Genomic DNA, 22748 nt, shown 5'->3' on the forward strand with positions numbered 1-22748 from the left:
CTGGTCTAAACTCTAAAGATGAGTTGTAGCAAACAAAACTCGTCATTGTCAATAAGTATGTCATTCGATCATGATAAATGGACCCTTTTATTGGAGACCTAGTTAAAGTCTGCCTCCAAAAGGCCATGTACTATATAGGTTTTACGTGATTATGAAGAAGGGTATCCCTCAATGCCTATACTAATTATTTGGACCTAATTGACTAATAAGTAATTATTAATAACTAATGTCCATTTACCTAGATGTAACAGTTGACTTCATCTAGCTTAATCCACATACCGTAAATATGTAACTTCTTTTCTACGTTCAAAACGTATAACACCTACCCCGATTAATTTGTCACATTCAACTAATGTTATTAACACCATGTGTTGATCCTTCTTCTCTCTCTCTCTCCACTCTTCATATTCAACTTCAATGGCAACTCACCAGAAAAGGAGGAAAAAATAAAAACGAATTGAAAAAATGAAAAATGACTAACTAATTTAAAAGGAAAAAATGTTGTGTTCCCATTTTTCAACAAATACCTTTTTTTATAGCCTAAGCGACCAAGATACATTTGAATTCTCTGTTCTAGTGTTCTACAAGCGAACCAAGCCATGAGTTTCTTGCGTAGAACCCGCCTAAGTTCGGCGATCAACCATTTAACAAAAAGTTTTGCTGCTAATTTCATTTACGTATCTTCTTTTAAAAGGTCAAGCACATCATATACCATATATCATGCATGTAACATTTAATGAGTTCTAACTAATTTATTTAGGCCTCACTCTTTGACAGCAAATCACCCATTTCTTTTATCGTGAACCATATATATGTGTCAAGCCTTAGGTCTCTTACTTGTTTTGCTCAAGAAGCGATCGATTTGAAGGCTTTGTTAATTTTCTGACTTACCCTCTTCACATTTGTGTGCAATGTACGTATCACTTCCACCCCATGTTCTTTCTCGTGTTTGTTTGTGCCTTTAACGTTATATAATATGTGTTTTTCCTGCCATGTAACGTATCCTACGTAGAGGTTATTTTCGGTTTTGACTAAAAGCCCTTAAATCATGCTTTGTTTTCTTATTTTTTATTTTTTAAACTAATCTCTAAAGCCCGAATATCAAAAGGCAAATGAATGTGGTTTTATTTTCTTCTCTAGGACTTGAAATTTTTTTAAAAAAAATGTTGGTTTAGGAGAGGAAAAATGAGTTATAGGAGGCCATGCAGTGCCAAAAACACGGGTGACCCTTTTCCACGGCATCAAATTTGGCTTTCATTGGTTTCTTAAAGACAAAAGTACACATGAAGTAGTGTGTAGTGAATGAAGGTAACGCGTCTGCTAATTAACATTTCTTGCTCATAAGCGTTTAGCCCATGTGACCAGTGATGCAATTTTCGTGGGAACTTTCTAAACTATATATCTTTCACCTTTTCTACTGATATATAACATAAACCACAGAAGCCATTGCCCTTCAAATTTCAGTACCATCTCCACACCAATATTGGTTTTCTCTTCTGTTCCAATTCCAATCACAAAAAGTGATATCTTGAAAGACTAGTAGTGTGTGTTTGGATTATAGTTCCATTCAACTCAAATCGCATTCGATTCCACCCATCGTTTCACGTCATTCTAACAGATTTTCAAAACACATCCTAATTGGTTAGACTCAGTTGGAGCTTCTCTTGCAAAATTGTGATTGCAACATGGCCATGTTGAGGGACTAACTTTTTTTCTGTTATTTTGCAGGTTAGAGGACATTGAATCATCTACTACTCGGCTTTGTAAAATGGGATTCGGTCGAAATTCGACCTCAAGAAGCGGAGATTACTTGGAAGGAATGCTTAACGACTATGTTGGAGGAAGGAACAAACTGAAGGCTCAGAAGAGCGCCGCCACAACAACGAAGTTTGTGGCAGTGCTCACGTGCCTTCAGTTTTTCTTTGCAGTCTATGCAACATTCCTATTGTATTACATGGGCCCTTCCATTGATTTAAGAACCAAGCCAGAGTTCACATGGGCAACAAAAATTGCCCAACAATGGAAGCAACTCATCATCACGCCCCATGTTGTTGGCCACTACCAAGAAGCTGCTTCCTCTCTCATCAAGGAGGATCTTCTTCCCACAACTCCTTCCCAAGTGTGTGAGAATGAGAAGATAGACTTCATGCAAAAGAAGTCCAATGATGTCCAAATGATCAAGATAAAGAGAGAGCTCTATGATGAGGTGCTGAGCTTCCAAAGCAAAACCTTTGGCTCCGAGACTCTCCAAGAGCTAATTTCAATGAAATCCAAATGGGACTTGAAAGGTCCAAACAGGCCAAAGATCACGGTTTTGCTAAACCACTTCAAGAGAAAGACACTTTGTGCTCAGCTCGATTCTTTGCTCCAACAAACCCTCCCTTTTCATCATGTTTGGGTGCTTTCATTTGGGAGCCCCAATGAGGCCTCATTGAAGAGAATTGTTGACACCTATAACGACTCAAGAATCAGCTTCATAAGCTCAAGCTACGATTTCAAGTACTATGGAAGGTTTCAAATGGCTCTTCAGACTGAATCTGATCTTGTGTACGTTGTTGATGATGACATGATTCCGGGAAGGAAGATGTTGCAGATTTTGGCACATGTTGCTGGGACAGACAAGTACAAGAATTCTGTCTTGGGGAGTATTGGAAGGATATTGCCCTTTAGACAGAAAGATTTCACCTTTCCAAGTTACAGAAAATTTCGGTCTAAGGAGGCAGGGTTGTATTTGCCTGATCCTGCTTATGATATCACTGTTGATAAAATTGTGCAGGTGGATTTTCTATCAAGTTCATGGTTCCTCTCTGCTGATCTTGTCAAGACACTCTTCACTGAGACACCTTTTACCTTCTCAACTGGTGAAGATCTTCACCTTAGGTTTGTCAATTTCTACACTTTTGCATCATGTTTACATTTTTTTTTTTACCATTTTATGAAGTTCTTTTTTTTATATTATTTTATTTGGTAAAAAGCGATCTGCCTGGCTGTGAAATTTTTTTGAACGTTGACCATACAAGTCAAACAATCATGATTTGACTAAGCCAAAAGAGGATCTGGTAGTGCTCAACTAGAGTTAGTGACATTAGGTTCAGTAACACTAATAAGTAGTACAAGTTGCAATAACATATCAAAAAAAGTTCAAGTTGCAATAAACTTCAGAATTGGAAATATACTGGTTTTCGTGTGTTAAACAAAGTAAATATGCCTCTTATTACAATATGTGCATACCAAATACCAGTTTTACTGTTCATATGTGTAAAAACTAAATGTTTCGTTTTTTACAGCCAAACAATTCTTTTGACTTTGAGACAACTTTTTACGACCTTGGTAAAGGATGTTTTCTTGTATTGCAATCCTATCTCATAGGAAACCGTTAAGGTAGAAAATTATTGTTGTAAATTAAAATTAGGTTGAAATCCTAAAGAGGTAACAAGCACGCAAAGAACCAAAGTGGTATAAAATCTGCTTTTAAGGATGTATTCAGTTTTATTTTCATATGAAGGTCAAATTATCTTTTGATCTCATTTGTCCTACCAAAGATAAGAAAATCATTTGTCACTTGTTTTTCTTTAATTCAAAGTTTTGATCCCGTGAATTAATCAACAAGCCACCCCAGTTCAGTGGCTAGCATTTTCCCTGGCACCACTTTTATGTTACTGTATTATTATACTTGCTGAAAATTCTTTGTTTATTTTTTTATTGCAGCTATCAGCTTCAGAAATACAAAAATGCTGGTTCATTTGTTCTTCCAGTGGATCCTAAGGACAAGGAAACATGGGGTGATAGTGAGCACAGGCTTGCATATGTGTCTGAAACCACAGTGATTTTCAAGGATGTAGTTCAAGTCAGAGATGATCAATGGTGGAAAGCACTTTCCACAGGCTATGTGACTCAATGGGCTGCAATGTACCCTCAAAAAATTGATGCACTCTTTTATGCTCACTCAGTTGATGAAGTAAAAATGCTTGCACCACTTCTTGAAAAGTTCAGGTCCACAGTTGGCAAGAAGGCCTACATTGTTGTCTCTGGAGGCAATTACTGCCCTTGTGAAGATGCTGCAAGAGCTCTCAAATGGCCTGCATTGGTCTGCAAAGAACGCCGGTTTAAGATTTTTGACTTGGCCATTGAAGCACTTTCTGGGGTGTCAGATTCTGAGGCACCAGTGATACATGCAGTGTACACCAGCTTGAAGGGTTTGATCAAAATTCACAATCCCAGTGTAGTGATCAGTCTGGCTGACATTGACCCTCATGTGAGAAAAGCTCTCAAGATGGCCTCAGAAACCAACTCAAATGACACCACATTGGTTCTTTTACCAAGGTCTTCAGTTTCTCAAGTTCTTTGGATGGCTGATCTGCGTTCAACAGCATTGCCAAGTAAGAATATAGAACTCTTCAGCTCTTGTCAATGTTTATATTATTGATTCTGTTTTATTAATAATGGAATGATGTGAATGAATGTTGTCATCTTCAATAAAAAAATATTAAAACAAAGCTAGTAGCCTAGTACATAGTCATGCATGTGGAATAAGTTTTATGCATGATAATAATAAGTTAGCTAATACACTTTCACACTCACACTATCATCCAATTACAGACCGTTTGTATGATAAATTTATTGACTTTTATAAGATTATTACTAATTGATTGATGATGTAAAAACTTTTACACTGACAATACATGTATGTTAAACTCATCAAATTTTGTCTTGCAGACTGGAATCGGATGAGGGTTTCTGTGAACATCATCACCCAAAATAGAGCCAATTCACTAGCAAGGCTTCTCAAATCTCTCAGCAATGCCTACTATCTCGGAGATGAAATTCCCATTACCTTCAACATGGATAGCAAGGTAGATGAGGCAACTATAAGACTAGTAGGTTCATTTGAGTGGCCTCATGGACCCAAAACCCTGAGAAGGAGAATCGTCCAAGGAGGTCTAATCCGCGCTGTGAGTGAGAGTTGGTATCCATCTTCTGATGATGACTTTGGACTCCTACTAGAAGATGACATTGAAGTTTCACCTTACTACTACCTATGGATCAAATATGCACTCATGGCTTACCACTATGACCCTCAAGTCTCTCTACCTGAGCTCTCATCCATTTCACTCTACACTCCAAAACTTGTTGAAGTTGTCAAAGAGAGGCCAAAATGGAATGCCACAGAATTCTTCAAACACATCCACCCCAACACACCTTACCTTCACCAACTACCTTGCAGCTGGGGAGCAGTGTTCTTCCCAAAGCATTGGAGAGAGTTCTATGTGTACATGAACATGAGGTTCACTGAGGATGCCAAGTCCAACCCAGTTCAAATTCCAAAGTCTAGAACAAATGGATGGCAAGCTTCATGGAAGAAGTTCCTCATAGACATGATGTACCTTAGAGGGTATGTTAGTCTCTACCCAAATTTCCCACAACAAGCAAGCTTTTCAACCAACCATATGGAACCAGGGGCACATATTAGTGCTAAAGACAATTTGGTTAAGCATAACAAACAGGACTTTGAGGTGCCACTAATGAAAGAAGACTTTAGAAACTTTTTGCCAGCAATGAAAATGCCTTCAGCATCAAGGCTTCCATCTCTTAACCTCTTCAATCAACCAGTTTCTCTAAAGGGTCTCAAAGCTGCTGGAGCTAAGTTGGGACAGGATGTGCTTAGATGTGACAATGCCACTGAGGTTGTTGCTGTTGACAAAGATACTGGTCTACCTTACACTTGCTCCAAATTCTGAAGAACTTCATTATTCTGATTAATTAATTATTCTTTGTTGTTTTGTTTTCTTTTTTCTTTTTAAATCCCTGATGCTTAAGGTAAGAATTATTTCTGCTTTGCTCTTTAAATTACGTGGGAAATTGGGTCAGCGATTTTTCTGTCATGGGAATAAGAATGAGGTAACTCATGTTTCCCTAAAAGACAATATGTGATCTTTCCCAGAGATTCAATTGTAATTAATGTTGATATTCATTAATTATTATCTTTAAAATTTTCGGCATAAATTTACATAAAACTACATGCGTACTGAACTTTTTAAATAGAGTGATCATACTTATCCGCCTTATTTTGGGGTGAATTAGGATGTGAGAAATGGAGAGAAAAAAAAAGTAGATAGAGAAAATAATAAAAATGATATGTGATGAAAAAAAGTTGAAAGAAATAGAGAAAAAAAAATGAGATTGAAATGAGTGGTAAGAAAACGAGACGCATGAATATCATTATTCCCTTAAATAAGAGTACATCCTCATGAGTCTCCAAAATTGTGGGATTGTACATTTTGGTGGTGAGACAAAGTCTTTTTTTATTCCTATTTGTTTATAAGAGTCTTTTTAAAATTACATTAAATTCCACCTTTCTACTTCACTCAAACCAAATAACTTTATAATTTTATTTTTAGTATATCTCTCACCTATTTCTTTGAAATCAAACAACCAACATTGTACTACTTTAGTGGTCAAAAAAATATTATACTTTATTTCTATTCTGTTTGATGATAAGTCACTTCAAAACTAACTCTTAAGGAATTATTTCTATTTAATTATTTATCATTCTCACCATTTATTTTTTAAAAATTTAATAATTCCAACAAGTAATTAATCTTAAGCGTGTTAGGTTCTAAAAAATGAATGATAAAAATAAAAAGTAATTTAATTTCTCATCTTTTTAAATTATTTGTCTTCTATTTTTGTCCTTACAATCAAAAGGAAAATAAGGGTAGTGAGAGTAATTTTAAAAGATGTATAAAAAAAATAATACTAAACTACACTCCCGTCTAGATTTGGAAAGTCCACATTTAAAAAAATAATTATATCAGTAAAAAATACTTATATAAAATTATAAATAAATTAAATATTGAGTTATTAATTTTAAAAATATATAAAAAGTAATAAACAGCATCAATCATAAAAAGTATAAAAGTTAATAACTAAACTGTGTTTTTAAGTGTAATTCCAGTTAATTATAATTATTATTATTATTCAATATCATAATTTAGTTATTATAATGATTAATTTATTAATTCATATTTATACTATTAACAAATAAATAAGGAATAGAGTCTAAAAATATATTTGGGGAGGGTGCGGGGCAGGACTTCATCTTCCCGAACCCAGCCCGCTTCTGCATAATGGGTAAAGTCGAACCCAACCTCAATTAAAGCAATTTATCCCCAAAAAATTAGGTTAAAATCCACCTAATATCAACATGTTCAAATTTTATTCTCAGAGATAATGATGTTAAAAGTGAACTATATTAATTTAAATTATATTCTTAGTTTTCATATTTTAATATATGGCTAATTTTATTTTTCTATTTTTAATTATTCGCATTAGTTTTTATAATTTTACAATTTTTTATAATGTAGATTATGTTTGACAAGATATTTTAATTTATTTTTTTACTTTTTATTAACTGAATTTTTTTTACCATTCACCACATGACTTTTTTAATAGTTTAAAATGCTAGTTTCTAACTTTTAATTTTTTATATTTATTCCATTTTTTTCTTTGATCATTTATTAGATTTTTTAAAATATTTTCTATTTAAGGTAAAATTTTATTATTTTCATTCTATATCTAATTTTATATTTTTAACTACTTCAACAGATAATTTTATAAAATATTTATGATTAAATAAGGTAGGTTTCGTTTTCCGCTACTAGCTAGTCTTTTAGTTGGTTTTGCTAAACACAATCTTAGCTTATGTTCAACAAAACTAGTTGATAATGAAAAACTTTTAATTTATTTTATTAAATCATAAGTATTTGGTAAATCTAATTGTTGAAGTAGAGTAGCTGAATGTAAAATGATATATTTAAAAAGGATAATAAAAAAATTGAATAAATATTTTAAAGATAAAAAGAGAATAAAATATAAAAAAAAAATTAAACGTTTGAAGTACTTTAAAAAAATATTACTTCCAATCACATTTGAAAAAAACACTAGAAATTACTTTAACAAAAATTTATTTACCCAATAATCAAACAAGTTTTTTAACTAATAAATAATTAAAAACCAACTGAAATGAGTTATCCAATCTTAACCCCTCTCACATTTCATCAATTGATCCTTTAATTGATGGAATAAAACGGAAGTATAATGCGATATTAATTTATATAGATTAATAAAGAAAAAAGAATGAAATGTTTTAAATACAATTAAAAACCTTGCATTGTTGCATACAAATTACTTTATTTTTATTTATATATTTATATATTTTTATTTTACCAAATCAATATCCCAAAACTTGATAACTGAAAAATTATAAAGGAATAGTCAAAATGAAAGGAATTACAATCACATGTAATTAAAATACAAGACATAAAAATAATATTATGGCATTGACATTTTCCTTGGGCGCAAATAGAGATGGTGTTACTGTTGAATGGTTGGACGATACAGAATAACTGGGAAATTGAAGTCTAAGATTCTAAGCTATCATAAATGTGAACATGGATATATGTAATTTAATTAGCTCAAGACAATTGGTATTGCAAAGGAGGAATACATGTGAGAAACAAAAAAGTCTAAGAACCCATTACATGCAACTATCATTTTTCAATTTAGATAAGTCACAACAAGTGTGGTGACATTTGTGGTTTGAGTGAAGCCTCCACTATCATGCTGAAAAGTTAAATCAATAAACAGAAAAATGGTTCACAGTGTCCATAACCCAATGTGGAAGCCATATGTGTCGCAATTTCTAAAGTTTATTCCCTTTTGTTTTTTATTTCTTTCGAACATAGTACTTCTTAATTTTTAATCTTTTCAATTTTTTTAATTATTTGATTTAACAATTAGTCCCAAAAAATTTCTTTCTCGACCATTTCAAGCCATTTTCCTTTTATCTTTATCATATACTTGATTTTCTTAAACTCATCTCTTTTAATTTACCTTTTTATCTGTATTTTTTAAATTAAATTTCAATATTTAAAAAAAAATCAATAGTTAAAATAATATTTTCTAATTTTTTATTTTCTGATGTAAACTCCATTTCTTTATCTTCTTAGTTGGGCTTTGCCCTTTGTCCAGCAAAATAAAAAATCTTGTATCGTAATATAATTTTTTTTATAAATTTAAAGTATATTGTTTAAGTTTAAAATATTTATTAATTATAATATTTAATTGTATAAAAATATAAATTTATCATGTGCATTACACATGCTAAAATACTAGTTTACATAAGTTTTAGAAAGATTATTTATGTAAGTTTAATAATGCTAGAACTTTCTAATGAAAAAGAATTCTATAAAGAAAAAGGTTAAAAGTATTTAATAAAATAAAAACGTGTACTATATTAAAAGAATAACTATTGAATATTTCATAAAAACAATAAATGACATTTGACAATATATATATATATATATATATATATAGAGAGAGAGAGAGAGAGAGAGAGAGATTATTTTTTTTTAATATAAACGTGTTAGTAAGTTATATTATTAGTTTATTTGAACATATTATCTAGTTATATTTGTTATTCCCTTATTTTTTTTAGGATAAATAAGTTAAGAAATTATATTATTGAAAATGGTATCAAGAAATTTCCTATACTCACTTACCTAATATATGAATCATATAAGAAAACAAAAAGTAGAATTAATTTTTAGTATTTTTTAATGTAAGCGTTAATACCCCTTTCCCCTTCCCCTCCAAACCAAAAAAGTGTCGAAATTTTATCTTAAGACTTTATTTAACTTTTTATCAGCAATGGCATGATTTATTTCCATCAGTAAACTAAATTCTAATATCATATACTAAATATAAAATGTTGGTTTAAATTACAAGCTAAAATCAAGAATTTTCATACTTAAAAAAGTTATAACGCGAATTTTATGTAATAATCCTATAGAAACATTTTCCCGTCTGATTCAGTTTTCCATTTTTGCAACATAGCAAAAATCAGCAAAACTATTGCTGCCATTTCTCATAGTTCGCTTTTACCATTTAATTTTTAATTTTTTTACCGTTTTTACCACATTGTGCGCGAGAAAAAGGTTCCTGGCTTCATTCTTCGCCGTTTCAATCACAGAATCACTAAAAATTAGACTTGAGTCTTACGTTTCAATTTAAACGCCGCTGACTCGCCTCCAGTTTCTTTCCCATTTATTTTCCCGGGAAAGTTTCTGTTTGGCTGCCCAGAAAATCTGTGCTCCACTCAGAAACATTCACAAAACGGGTTTTCGAGGCGAGCGAGTGGGTCCGCATCGGAGTCCCAAAACACACACACTTCTGCCAATTTATGAGCACGAGATCCCGTAATTCGATACAGGTAGGTCCATTACCTACCATTGTTTTGTTCCTTCTCTCTCTCTCTCTCTCTTCTCTCGTTAGGGTTTTCACTTTTCCTTCTTCTTTCTCTCAGGAGTAGGGGTTTCGTGTATGTATGTATGTATGGATCCTGCTCTCAAGCTCTGCGTCTTGTTACTCATTCTTCTCGGATTAGGTGGGTATCAATCATTCATATATTTTTATTTTTATTTTTTATTGATTGATCCTCCGATTCTCTGTTTGGGGATTAAATGTTGTTTGGTTTTGATTTTTTTGTTTTTTGGTGTCAGTGAATGGTTCTTTTGCGGAAAATGATTATGGACGCTGCGAAAGCGTTGTTAAGAGTTGGGCGCGTTCTTCGCTCGATGAGGAAATGACAAAAGATGATAAGCACACATTAAGAGATTTGCTGTTTTTTCTGCATGTTCCTAGAACGGGAGGGAGAACCTATTTTCACTGGTAATTTAATTCCTCATACGAGATTTAGCCTTGAGTGATTTGACTGATTTTTCTTTAATTGAATTCATTAACCTGTTTTTGTTGGTTGTGTTGTTTCTGCAGTTTTTTGAAGAAATTGTATCCCAGCTATCTGGAGTGTCCTCGCTCGTATGATAAGTTGCGCTTTGATCCAAGGTGCTGCTGCTGCCTGAGTGAATTCATTATTTTATTAATTGTTCTTCTTCAATTATTATTATGCCCGCATGTGGTTTTTGTTGCTGCATTTTTTAAAATGCTTAAATGAGTGATTTGGGTGTTGGTGGAGTAAATTTTGTGGCACTTGTAGTTCTAGTGAGTAGTATTAGTAGCCCCATGTGGCAGAATTGTGGGCTTGTGGCTTTTAAAGGTCTCTAAAGCTTTTTAGGAGTGCCTTAGATAACATTTTTTAAGCTGCTGTGGATGTTGAGTAGTCTATAACATTATTATAATACCTAAAATGGCCTTTAACATTTATTAGGTTCTTTGACATTTTCTCTTGCCAGGTTTAGGACCTTGTAGCTTATAGTAATTATAACCCACGTCTTTGTAAACTAGGTGTTTTCAGCTGCTTTGACATTTTTTTTACAGCAGTCTTTATGATATTTTTATTCAACAAAATTATGACAGATCTTCACAGCTGTTTTTTCTTCACATCTAAAGCATAGCAGCTTCTATAAGGTCTCAACATTCTCACGAATAGTCTTAGTCCATTGTTGAAAACCCACATTTTAGATTAAAATAAAATTACACTGTGAAATCCAACATAAATTTATTATTTTTGTGTTCCATTGTTTTTGTGAATTTGCAGTAAACCAAAATGCAGGCTGTTAGTTACACATGATGACTATAGTATAACGTCCAAACTTCCAAGGGAGAGAACTTCTGTTGTTACCATACTTAGGGATCCAGTTGACCGTGTTTTTAGTACTTATGAATTCTCAATAGAGGTTGCAGCTAGATTTTTGGTGCATCCAAACTTGACGTCCGCAACAAAGATGGCTTTACGCCTAAGCTCTAAGACTAAAGGAGTAAGCACACTGGATATCTGGCCTTGGAAGTATCTGGTTCCATGGATGAGGGAAGACCTATTTGCTAGGGTATGCTTATTTTATTTATTGTTTTACATTGAGCTTTTATGCAAATTTTATTTCCATTCCATGCTTCTAAATTCATGCAAGGTTGTAAGAGTCTATTTGCTGATACACTATAATAACTTGTATTAAAGAGCTTGAAGCCTGATTCTTGTTTGAAATGTAATCTTGAACATGATTATGGATGTAAATGTGTTTAAATATGCAAGTGTAGCCATTCATTTATTGTTGAAGATGGAAATATTTGTCATTGAAGTTGCCAAAAAAGAAAGTGAATTATTTGCTTCATGATGTCTTTCTGTTGGCTAATGTATGTTTTCAAGTGCTAGGTTATACTAATGGTCCATTACTTTTACATGTTCTTCTGTACTTCCAATGTATGATTGACATAGACCTTAATTGACAGAGAGAAGCTAGGTACAGTAGGGGACTGAATATCATTGAAAGCAATGATTCTTATGACATGGAAGATTTTGCAATGCCATTACAAGAATACATCAATGATCCTGTGGCTGTGGATGTTGTACATAATGGAGCCACATTCCAGGTACTTCAGCAGCTGTTTCTTTAGCAGTGTTGAGATTCTAATGCTTCATTATCTGGAAATACTATGAATATCTTACTGTTTTAGTATCATGATTCAACTAGAGTATGTTTCCCTGGAGTCTGTGTTTCTGCTCTGATGCCACTAATAATTTATGCAAAAAAAAAAAGAATGCATGTAATTTTTAAGCTACAAGACTGCTTACCCATTTTATTGTTGTATGACCCACTCTCACCTTATGCCTTAGCAAACACCAATACCATAGCTTTGATTTAAATAGAACTTGGTTAACAAGATGGGATGTGCAGTGCTTAATTTTAGTTGCATATCCTGCAAATTTAAACCCCCAAATGCAATTAAAAAGCTCAAATCATGTATGCACTTGATACTTGATAATGATTTCTGTATTATATGTAATAAAGTTTGGTGTACTGCTCAATTATCAGGTTGCAGGTTTGACAAACAATTCTTATATAGCAGAAGCACATGAAGTGCGCCATTGTGTACAGAAATATAAGACTCTTGGTAAATATGTGCTACAAGTTGCAAAGGTATTAAATAGGCTTTTGAAGTTGTGATAGTTGCATCATATACTTGTTTGCTTCCCATACCGTTCCTTTCTTCAATACTGTTATAGCATGTGCTTCAGTGCTTGTACATCTTGCAGAAGAGACTGGATGAGATGTTATATGTTGGTCTTACTGAGGAGCACAGAAAATCTGCCACAATGTTTGCAAATGTGGTTGGTGCTCAAGTGATATCACAACTTAATGCACCAAACACTAGCCTGGAAACTACTGATAAGACAGGTTAGTGTGGTTAAACAATTCTTTGTGTCCGTCAAACTTTTTCTTAAGTTACAAAAGCAATGGTGTCTAAAATGGTGCAGAATTTGGAGAATGGTGTGGATTCATTCTTTTTTTTGGTTTAAGAGGGTCATATTCTTGCTTGCACCTAAACATGTAATATTTTCAGATCAGTGTGTTAAGTATCATGTTATATATGACCATTGGTTAAAATCTTGGTGTTGACATTTAGAGTCTTGGACATAGATTGTGATGCATTTTCATTGATATATGGCATTGATCATGTCCTTGTACTACAGAAAGGAGTTCATTTACGGATAATGATCCCGATAGCAGTGAACATCAGGTAAGAAGCATCTCTTTGATGGTGGAACTTTGTTATTGATGTTTGAATATGGAATGCATTCTTACAACATTTCTCACTGCAAAACAGAATAGTACCTTGGACAGAGGAGAAAGTGCGGTTACTTCAAGTGAAGGGGGAGAAGCAACAGAATTTAATGTAAGCTTGTTTTCTTAGCAAATGTGGTGGCTTTATGGGCTTACCAGATATTATCTGTTTCTCATATTTAACAGCTTGTTGATCTGTTGTTTATTTTAGATGACTGTTGGAGAACTAATGGATGCTTATGAAGTCTGCATTTCCAATTTACGTAAGGCCCAGTCACGCCGACGCATCTCTTCTTTGAAGAGGATTTCTCCAGTGAACTTTACAAAGGAGGTAAGCTTAGCTGTTTTAATGCTCACATAATATCATTCTATCATGTGTGTGTGAATAGCTATTCCCCCTCCACTCACTCGCCAGGTGTAGACAAATACTACTGTCCAGCATATGTATTTCTTGCATGGGTAGGTGGTGCCTGTATTTCAAGCTATTTAGACTTTGGTTTCAAATTTGTGTGCAGTCTGGGACTGGGATACTTGTGTTGTACACTCTTTCATTGTGCAAATATTTGTATCTCTAAAATCATTTCACAGACTTTCAAATCAGTAAGGATGCTTTAACATTGACATTTGCATGCATTATAGCTGGAAATCTCATGATTATGTGACCAGAGTTTCTTGACATGGGTAGTCCATATCCATATCACTGCTAAAGAAGATAATTAATCTTGAGTTCATACTCTGGTTATATTTTTAGAAGTTTATGACATGTTAATACATTTTATGTGAAATGCATGTATCACACATTTTTTTTATTGGTATCTGTGGTACAGAATATCATGTATGCAAATGAAATTGCTATGTACATATATTAGAAAATTTAGAATATATGACATGAATATGGAACTTTTTTATGCATTGACAAATCGTTTCAAGGTCTGTTACATTTTTTTTAGAATTTTTAGTTACCAATGCCTGAGTCTGTAGTGTCTGATTAATGTTGACATCTGACTTTAGGTGTTTGATTGGAGAGTTCTACAGCCTGCTGTAGCTTTTACTATTGTGTTATCCCTTTCTATTTTCTAATGATTTGTGTGATTTTACAGGCACGTCTTCAGGTTCCTGAAGAGATTCTCCACAAGATACGGTCTCTTAATGACCTTGACTTACAGCTCTATGAATATGCAAAAGCCATTTTCAATAAACAACATAAAACCTCATTGCTGATTACTGAGGTATGACTGCTGGTTTTATGTATTTTCTCTCTTCAGATAATCATATCCATTGGAGTTAATGGCTGGAGAAGTTTGGGAGTCTTAATTTTGGATAACTTGAAATTAAAAAAAAAAAAAAAATCATGGTCACAACAGTAGCTTCAAGATCTGATATCCAGAGTCACTTATCTATTTTATGCATATTATTTATTTGAATTTTATCTTAGGACAACTTTACAACAAAATGGTGTAAATGGCTCATCTGTATTAGATTTTAATTTTATTTTTTAAAAATATCTATGAATTTTGAAACCTATCTTTCATTATAAAGCTTATGTGTGAAGAATTTGTGTGTATATATCCATGAAATGAAGACTATGTATATGTATAAGATGCATAAAATGAGTAAGAAATGCGATATATGTGGATAATTCTTAGATCTCTCTGCTGGTGGAAGGCAGCAACTGCTGGAAGACATTTGGTGACTTGCACCGAAATGGTGCCTTGAATTTTGATTGATTTTACGATGTTAAATTGCAGGAGAGTTGGGACAACATATCAGGCAGTGCATATGGCCTCTGGAGGGTCGTTACGCTAGCAATTACTTGTGTCTTCTTCATTTTCTTATTCTTACTAATTGTAAATGTGAGAAGAAGAACGTCCAAAGTTAAGAAGTGAAAGTAATTAAATCATAATATGTGAGATCACAGAGTCTAAAAGATTTTAGAGAACAGATATTTTAGACAAAGCCATGGTTTGAATTGAACCATCGATATTCTCATCCCCGGTCGTATAGCTTATACAGTTAAACTGGATTTTGTTCTAAGTTTTGTCCATTGATGAGAAACCCAGTTCTTGATTTCTGTTAGGCGTTTCCTTTTTACTTTTATTTTCATTTTTGTCCACTATTCTTTTTCATTTGACGACATTCAGCTGGTTATGGGGGTTAACTCTGCAACTATGAACTGTGGTTATCATGTAATTAATTTTATTTTATTTTTTCTTTAAAAAAAAAAGAAGCATTCCATTGTTTTTTTTGCGCCAACCAACCTGTATGCTGTACCCAACAACATAATGCGATAAGGGAGTTTCATAGCTAAAGGTTGTGAGTACTTGTAACCTTTGTTCCCTACGTACTAATCTTAATACAGTTAAAAAGAAGATTAAATTACTGATGGTTCTAACTAGGGATTGGCTCAGTAATTTTTAAACATTTTACAAGGTACTTATATTTGTAATACTGAAACGTATTCAAAATTTTATTTTCTTACTATTTTTAATTGTGATTTTTATAGTTTTTTTACCATTCACAAAAAAGTTATCCGAACTTGACATCTTGGCACTTGTCGGTGACTAAGTTACGAGTTACGCCAAAGTTAGTAGTATTCTTTACATCTTTGAACGTGGATCTTAACATCTATTCCGAGCTTGTAAGCATTAGTAGCGTCGAATTTATTGATCAACTACCCTGCGTGGTCCCACGTCTACTATGGATGCCAGCAATTATGAATTACGAAGAAAAGAAGAAATCCCAATGTAATGATTCTCATTAGGCCCTGATTTTACTCGTCGGTGTGATTTGCCTATATTCATGTAAATTCTATCACAACAACATAAAATTATTTAAGATAAGGCAATAATTTAGAAAGAAAAATAAAAATATTGGTTGGGATAAAAAAGAGAGGAAGAAACATGTCACATGGGAATAGAAAAAAGTTGGATCGAGGGTAGGACTGGGAGAGTACAGATAAGGGGTTCCGCACGGTAGCGCCACCACCGCCGTAAAAAAACAAGAAAAATAATAACAAAGGAATCTTCTCTTTCTCTCTCTCTCTCTCTCTTTGAGTTGAGTTTCGAGTTGCGCCATTTTCACCTGTCCTCTCTCTCTCTCTCTCTCTCTGTCACCGTGAGTCTCTTCTTCTCACTTCTAATGTCAAATGCTTTCTTTCACTTTTTTTTTTCTTTTTTTTTCCGACACTCTCTGCATTTCCTGCTTCCTTTTTTATTTCATTATGCGCATACATTCCTCCGCTCTTGTTTTTGCAGTAATACTATTAACAGCGTACAATGTTATGCTTCCGCGTCTTCATTAGTTTTTTATAAGGCAGCGTGAGCTTTCCTTAACTGTTGGTTTATCATATTTTTTTACTTGGTGTAGGTTTAACAAGTCTAGCTCCATTTTTTTTTTTTTTTTGCTTAGTGTAATAATAATAATAATCTCATTAGGAGATATAAGGTACGTTGGATTGTTAAGGGAGAAGGGAAGGGAGAAAAGTTGTGGGTTCAATATTTAACAAAAACTAACATTCTAATAACTAACATTTCCCGATGAAAAAATTAATAATAACAATAATCTCATTATGACAATGAGCCTTTGTTAGACTTAAATTTCTCTGTTTTTTTCGTTTTTTTAAAAACAATTCTCAACCAGTAATCGATGGTTGGTTTTGTTGTGTTTAAGGTGTTGCAAGTATGAAGGACTGTTGGTTTTTTGACAACAATTTCAATGGTCTGTCGGATGAGAGTCTTGATGATGTGATGGACATGGAGCTTTTGGATTTGCCCCTTGACTTTGAGGATGTGGAAACTGATGCTGTGGAAGAACAAGATTGGGATGCTCAGCTCAAACTCCTTGAAGACCCACCACCACCACTTGGAGTTTTCCCACTACAACAATCCTCTGCATTCTGTGGACAAACTCGGAATGAGAATGCGAAACTCGGCAGCAAGAGTTTCTCTGCTTCTGTGAGTTTTCTGCCCTCATTTCATGCCTCTATGAATGGATGCCTTTTGTGTGGTTGACTATTTTGTTCCACCGTGTTGTCCCGTTGCCTAATGTAGAGGGGAAACTCGGAATTTTACTTCAATTCAGTTCAACTGTATCTGATAAATTTATTGTGTGTGTAGTTTAATTATGTGAAACTGAAACAACATGAACATATCAACATTGAAGCGTACATTTTGTTGATTTGATTGCTTTTCTCCAAATTCGATTACTCAAATGGCTATTTCATTTGTTTTCAATGAATGTAACCTTCACTGTAGACCTACTTAGATAGCTGAAATTGTAGCAGGGATGTGAATTTCTACAATAATGTTGTTCAGGAAATTTGTCAGGTTGAAAAAAAAAAGTAAGAAACATTGGTAATTCAAGCCTAAAAAATCAGCAAGTAATACTGAGTGAGTGAGAGGGGAGATTATCTTAATGCTTTAACATCCTTTGACTCAACTCTGTGTGTTTCTCTTGCCCTGTTAGATATAGATACCTTGCCAAACTTCTCTGTGCATAAGAGCAGATTCATTGGATGACGTTAGTCTAGTTTAGATTTTAGAAGATAAACTTGTAAAAATAATATGCTAAAGATTCAGTTTTCATGCATTTACTTGATAAGGAGTCTATGAAGCCCAATACTCTAAAAATGGCAGTTTCAGTGTCATAGCCATATTCAACACTGGTATGTGTACCACACCTTGATGTTTATCCAAGGAGTATCCTCCATTCTTTATTTTTTAAATTTATTTGACTGATACAATTGAGATATGGCTTTGATACTTTGAAAAGGACTAAAATTACATAAGGCTATATCTTTCCTTTGTATCTTTATAGCTATAGTAGTGGGCAGTTATATGGAGCTAAGACTTTTTGTGACATTTTGACATGGGGGTTGGCGGGAAGTATGTAACTTTGTAACATGTTCATTGGGGAAATTGTATATTTTGATCTGGGCAATGGAAAGATTTGTAAGAACAGTTTTTTCTTATGATCACATGTATTTTGTAAACTTTGATCATCATGCACTAATATAGTTATGTATTTATAAGAAATGCCAATGTCTCCTCACATTACGAACACTGAAATTGTGCATTTATTCAAAAGTTTTTTTAATTCATGTTAATATATCTAAGCTGTATTGTATCGCCAATTTTTAATATTTTCTCATATCCCCACATTTTTTTCATACTGTACTTATGTTGTATCAAGTATCCACGATTGATGGTAAGCAGGTTTATTCAGCTACTGCCATTGCATAGTCTGCTAGTAAGTTAATTTTTGACATTCTGTCCTCATTAGATGTTTCCTCTGGCAAAGTGACAGGAGGAGTAAAGCTAACTTTCCAGTGGTTCTCCGAATTCCCTTGAATCCTCTTGCTTATGCTTTTTTTTTTCTTCTCTATGTACATTTTGGTTTCAAACTCAAATCATGGAAGAGGGAACTTTTATTGAGTTAAAGGTATACTTAAAATGTTTATTTGTTTCTTGCTGTTCAAAAGTTGTCTACTAACAACTTTTCTTATATGCTTATTGCTTAATTTGCTGCTATTAGTTTTTAAATATAATAGTTGACACCATGAAAATCTTTGTCTCAATTTTCTTGGTACACATGCCTGCCTTAACTTTGTGTGGTATTGCCCTCAAGAAGTGACAAAAATTCTATGCAATGCTTGTACGTTGGAAGTGTTTTGGTTATTCTGAATGATGACATTGATGAGTATATGTGTATTCATATATCAAAACATGTAAAATTTGCTTTCTTGGATCCTTTAGAATTAGATGGATAGATGTGTCATGTGTGCTTGAACTTGGTATATGACACATTAGTGAATATCCCTCCTCCTGGCCAAAGCCTTTCCTGTCTATATAGGTTTAAATAAAGGAAACATCATGCACTGGCAAGGTTGCTGACAGCCTATGAAGCACGGACACTCTTGCCAAATGGTGTGTCAGCGTGTTCGGCACTTGTCAAACACGCCTTTGACATGTGTCAGACACCCTTACGCCAGGTCTTAATTAAAAAATATTTTATCCGACTCGAACACCTCTCTGACACACCTTGTTCATGAGTCAGACACCTCTTTGTTATGTCTCAATTTTATTTCTGCTCGAATCCTTACTATTTTTTATGGTCTATTATTATATGAAAATTGTAAAACTTAACTGTTTTTAGAAAGTGAATATGTAAAAATTAATTCTCTCTCCACACACATACATATATAAGGAGGGATCAAGTTATTCTAAGAGCAACTCTAAAGAGTTACTCCTCATCCTCACCATTCATTTTTCTTGGAATCTAATGGTTAAGATTTTAGAGTTACTCTAGGAGTAACTTAACCCCCCCCCCCCCCCACCCCCCCCTCCCTCAAGTGTCCTATATTTTGGGCATTAATTGTGCTGTGGTGTCCGTTTTGCATCTGGTATCCATGTAGGAGTTGGTGCTTCATAGCTGACAGCTAAGCTAAGACTGCTCAGTGATCTCAGATTAAATAGAAATTGTCTTGCGGCAAGGATTAAGTAGATTGAGTTGTATCATACAGCTTGTTTAGCCACAAACAATCGGCAAGTCTATGCAAATCATGAACTGAAGCTGCAAATGACATAAGTAGTTTTACCAACAAGTTTCTTTGGTTCGTGATACTATTGACTTTATGGCATCTGATAATTGAGAACTGTACATGTTTTTTAATTGTAGCATTCAATTCATGTGAATGGCTCTGTGGCATACACATAAAATGTTAGAAGAAATTACCTAGTATCTCTCTTTCTTGTTGCTTAAGACATTATGTACTGTTGAAAATTTCCCTCTTTATTTATCTAGATACATACACATATTCATCTTATGTGGATCTGATTGTTTTATCTTTTTTTGTTGCTTTGATGTGTGTTTTCCCAAAAAAACAGCTAGCGAAGACTGTCAGACCTGCATATGGCAAAACTATTCCTGTCCAGAAAGTCTCTTTAAAAGGAAAAGATTTGCTCCAATTCCAAACCAACAGCCCAGTTTCTGTTTTTGAAAGCAGTAGTAGTTCTCCCTCGGTTGAGAACTCCAACTTTGAGTTACCTGTCATCCCAACAAAGCGTCCCCGTACCAAACGCCGGCGTCTCTCAAACATCAGCCTGCTTTACTCTATTCCTTTTATCCTTACTTCACCGGCTTTTCAAAAATTTCAGAGGATGGATTTCTCCAAATCAGATATACAAACACAGCCTTCTGGGGAATTATTATGCAAGTTCAAAAAGAAGCAGAGGAAAAAGGATATTCCCCTGCCGACTAACAAAATTGAGATGAAGAGATCCTCATCACAGGAGTCAGTTGCACCCAGAAAATGCTTGCATTGTGAGGTGACAAAGACGCCGCAATGGAGAGAAGGACCAATGGGTCCTAAGACCCTATGCAATGCCTGTGGGGTTCGATACCGGTCTGGCCGGCTCTTTGCTGAATACCGGCCTGCATCTAGCCCCACTTTTGTAGCATCACTGCACTCAAACTCTCACAAGAAGGTCTTAGAAATTAGGAACAGAGCCACCCAGGTGACTGTTAGATAAACCTTCGTTGAAATTCTCTAGATTAGTATTGTTTTAGATTTTATTGAGTGCTTGTGCTAAACAGGATTGTCCTTGATTATTGTTCTCCTTTTTTATGGACTAATCTTAATCTTATATTGCTTAGCTAGTTAGCATCATCTGTTTTATGTAAATTGATTGGCCGAATAAGTAGTAAGATTATACCAGTGGTTCACTGCATGCTAGGCATTCAAGGAAACAAGGTATATTCAGAGAGGAAGATGATCAAATAAAAAGCAAAACTTAGGTGCAGATCGTCATGTGTTTTTGGTGTTATTATCCGATTAGAATTGAAGTTTCACTTGGATAATCTATGTAATAAAGGTTCACATTAAAGATTCACTCAAGTTACTTAGGTGAAATTCTAATTATGATAAGAGAATAGCAACTAAAGTACCTAAGAAAATGTATTTAAATTTTGTTGATGTTGAAGCAAAGACATCATATGGGATAAATCATAAATTCAGCTAGAATCCTTGAAATTGTCTGCTGGATTTGTTACAAGGGCAAGGATCAAAGACAATATCGCATGCCTTGTAACACAAAGGGGTAAGACGACACAACATTTATAGAGAAAGAACATGCATAGTTAGACGAAATTTATGCTGTTATCTATGTCAGCTAAGGATCTTGGAACTGATTAAAAAGTTAAAACAAGAAAGGAATGGAGTCGGTGGTAACATAATCCAGTTATCCAGGTGTTAATGGCCCTTTTCTTTATCATGTGATTAACTCAATTATGCTTCGCTCTGCTTTCCAAAGTATTATGTTGAGTTTTTACATTTCCTTCATTTTATTATCTTTTTATTTTTGTGAATTTCATTTTATTATCTTTCATTTATGTTTTCCTTGCTAACATGATAACTTAATTAACCTTTCTTTTTTTCTTTTCGTTAGTGATAATTTAATTCATCTGAATGAAGAATTGTGCATAATCTCATTTAAAAACTTGTTCTCCCAAATCACAAAGCATGCCTTAATTCTCTCCGATCTATTTTTGGTGTATCCAAAGCTATGGACATTAGTGGCAGCCCATTGTCAACATGTTATTTTCTTAAAGGGCTTGACTTCAAAATATAGAAAATTCAAGATACATTTATCCAAAGGGCCAACGTGACAACACAGATTATCAAACAGGGATTTGCAACATTTTTTTCATTACGCATTTGATTGCATTTTTTCCCCCTAAATGTGTACCCATTAGAAAAATAGAAATTACTAAAAGTATAAGCACTATTAAGAGAGAGAACAAATTAATTAAAGCGATGACACTTTGCATTATTGAAGAAATAAATTCATAACAATCAACAATGACCAAAGTTATATTGCTTATATTTTTAATGGTTTTTTTAGGGATATATTTTTTTTATGGTTGAAAAAAAGAGTTTAATTTTATTACGAAGGTTCTTGCCGACAGGCTTTTGCTCAATGCTCATGGACAAGCATTAAACGAAAGATTAAACAATTGGAATTTATTTAATTTTTTTATTATCTTTGTTGCTTTCTTTACATGCCCTGCTGCTGCTGCTTAATTTATACATGTCATTTTAAGGAAATGGCTCTGAATTGCAATGTTCCTATGTACTCTTAATTAAGGAGCTGCTTGTGTTGGCTTTCGCACCCC

At 33.8% G+C, this 22748-nt stretch overlaps 3 protein-coding genes across 5 annotated transcripts; all 3 read left to right on the forward strand.

The window, feature by feature from the left end:
* The first annotated feature begins 1012 nt into the window (after window positions 1–1012).
* Window positions 1013–6030, forward strand: LOC100813608 (uncharacterized). Its single transcript, XM_003539155.5, has 4 exons — window positions 1013–1641; window positions 1729–2880; window positions 3709–4379; window positions 4717–6030. The coding sequence occupies exons 2-4, from the start codon at window positions 1769–1771 to the stop codon at window positions 5736–5738; spliced, it is 2805 nt and encodes a 934-aa protein (XP_003539203.1). The 5' UTR covers window positions 1013–1641; window positions 1729–1768; the 3' UTR covers window positions 5739–6030.
* Window positions 6031–9873: 3843 nt separating this feature from the next.
* On the forward strand, window positions 9874–15648 carry LOC100810026 (protein-tyrosine sulfotransferase). Of its 2 annotated transcripts, XM_003538111.5 has the most exons (13): window positions 9874–10270; window positions 10364–10444; window positions 10560–10728; window positions 10831–10902; window positions 11555–11843; window positions 12244–12384; window positions 12828–12932; window positions 13049–13190; window positions 13487–13533; window positions 13621–13689; window positions 13789–13908; window positions 14678–14806; window positions 15326–15648. In XM_003538111.5, exons 2-13 carry the CDS (start codon window positions 10381–10383, stop codon window positions 15461–15463), a joined length of 1485 nt encoding a protein of 494 aa, XP_003538159.1. In that variant the 5' UTR covers window positions 9874–10270; window positions 10364–10380; the 3' UTR covers window positions 15464–15648. The 2 variants fall into 2 exon arrangements, with proteins under 2 accessions (XP_003538159.1, XP_040862960.1); XM_041007026.1 differs by lacking the exons at window positions 9874–10270; window positions 10364–10444; window positions 10560–10728 and adding an exon at window positions 11374–11424 and having other exon boundaries at window positions 10836–10902.
* An 824-nt stretch (window positions 15649–16472) lies between these two features.
* On the forward strand, window positions 16473–21229 carry LOC100781869 (GATA transcription factor 11). 2 transcript variants are annotated; one of them, XM_003538144.5, is made up of 3 exons: window positions 16473–16691; window positions 17247–17530; window positions 20462–21229. In XM_003538144.5, exons 2-3 carry the CDS (start codon window positions 17258–17260, stop codon window positions 21104–21106), a joined length of 918 nt encoding a protein of 305 aa, XP_003538192.1. In that variant the 5' UTR covers window positions 16473–16691; window positions 17247–17257; the 3' UTR covers window positions 21107–21229. The 2 variants fall into 2 exon arrangements, with proteins under 2 accessions (XP_003538192.1, XP_040862961.1); XM_041007027.1 differs by having other exon boundaries at window positions 16690–16889.
* The last annotated feature ends 1519 nt before the right edge of the window (window positions 21230–22748 follow it).

This window comes from Glycine max, chromosome 11, assembly GCF_000004515.6.
Source record: "Glycine max cultivar Williams 82 chromosome 11, Glycine_max_v4.0, whole genome shotgun sequence".
NCBI lineage: Eukaryota > Viridiplantae > Streptophyta > Magnoliopsida > Fabales > Fabaceae > Glycine > Glycine max.

What these genes read in the sequence shown, in the direction of transcription:
- LOC100813608 (XM_003539155.5), top strand. Translation starts at nt 1,769, where the DNA reads ATGGGATTCGGTCGAAATTCGACCTCAAGAAGCGGAGATTACTTGGAA. An exon ending in GGTGAAGATCTTCACCTTAG is followed by an intron (nt 2,881 to 3,708) that starts GTTTGTCAATTT and finishes TTTTTATTGCAG; the next exon opens with CTATCAGCTTCAGAAATACA. An exon ending in GCGTTCAACAGCATTGCCAA is followed by an intron (nt 4,380 to 4,716) that starts GTAAGAATATAG and finishes TTTGTCTTGCAG; the next exon opens with ACTGGAATCGGATGAGGGTT.
- LOC100810026 (XM_003538111.5), top strand. Translation starts at nt 10,381, where the DNA reads ATGTATGTATGTATGGATCCTGCTCTCAAGCTCTGCGTCTTGTTACTC. An exon ending in ACTCATTCTTCTCGGATTAG is followed by an intron (nt 10,445 to 10,559) that starts GTGGGTATCAAT and finishes TTTTGGTGTCAG; the next exon opens with TGAATGGTTCTTTTGCGGAA. An exon ending in AAGTTGCGCTTTGATCCAAG is followed by an intron (nt 10,903 to 11,554) that starts GTGCTGCTGCTG and finishes GTGAATTTGCAG; the next exon opens with TAAACCAAAATGCAGGCTGT.
- LOC100781869 (XM_003538144.5), top strand. Translation starts at nt 17,258, where the DNA reads ATGAAGGACTGTTGGTTTTTTGACAACAATTTCAATGGTCTGTCGGAT. An exon ending in GCAAGAGTTTCTCTGCTTCT is followed by an intron (nt 17,531 to 20,461) that starts GTGAGTTTTCTG and finishes CCAAAAAAACAG; the next exon opens with CTAGCGAAGACTGTCAGACC.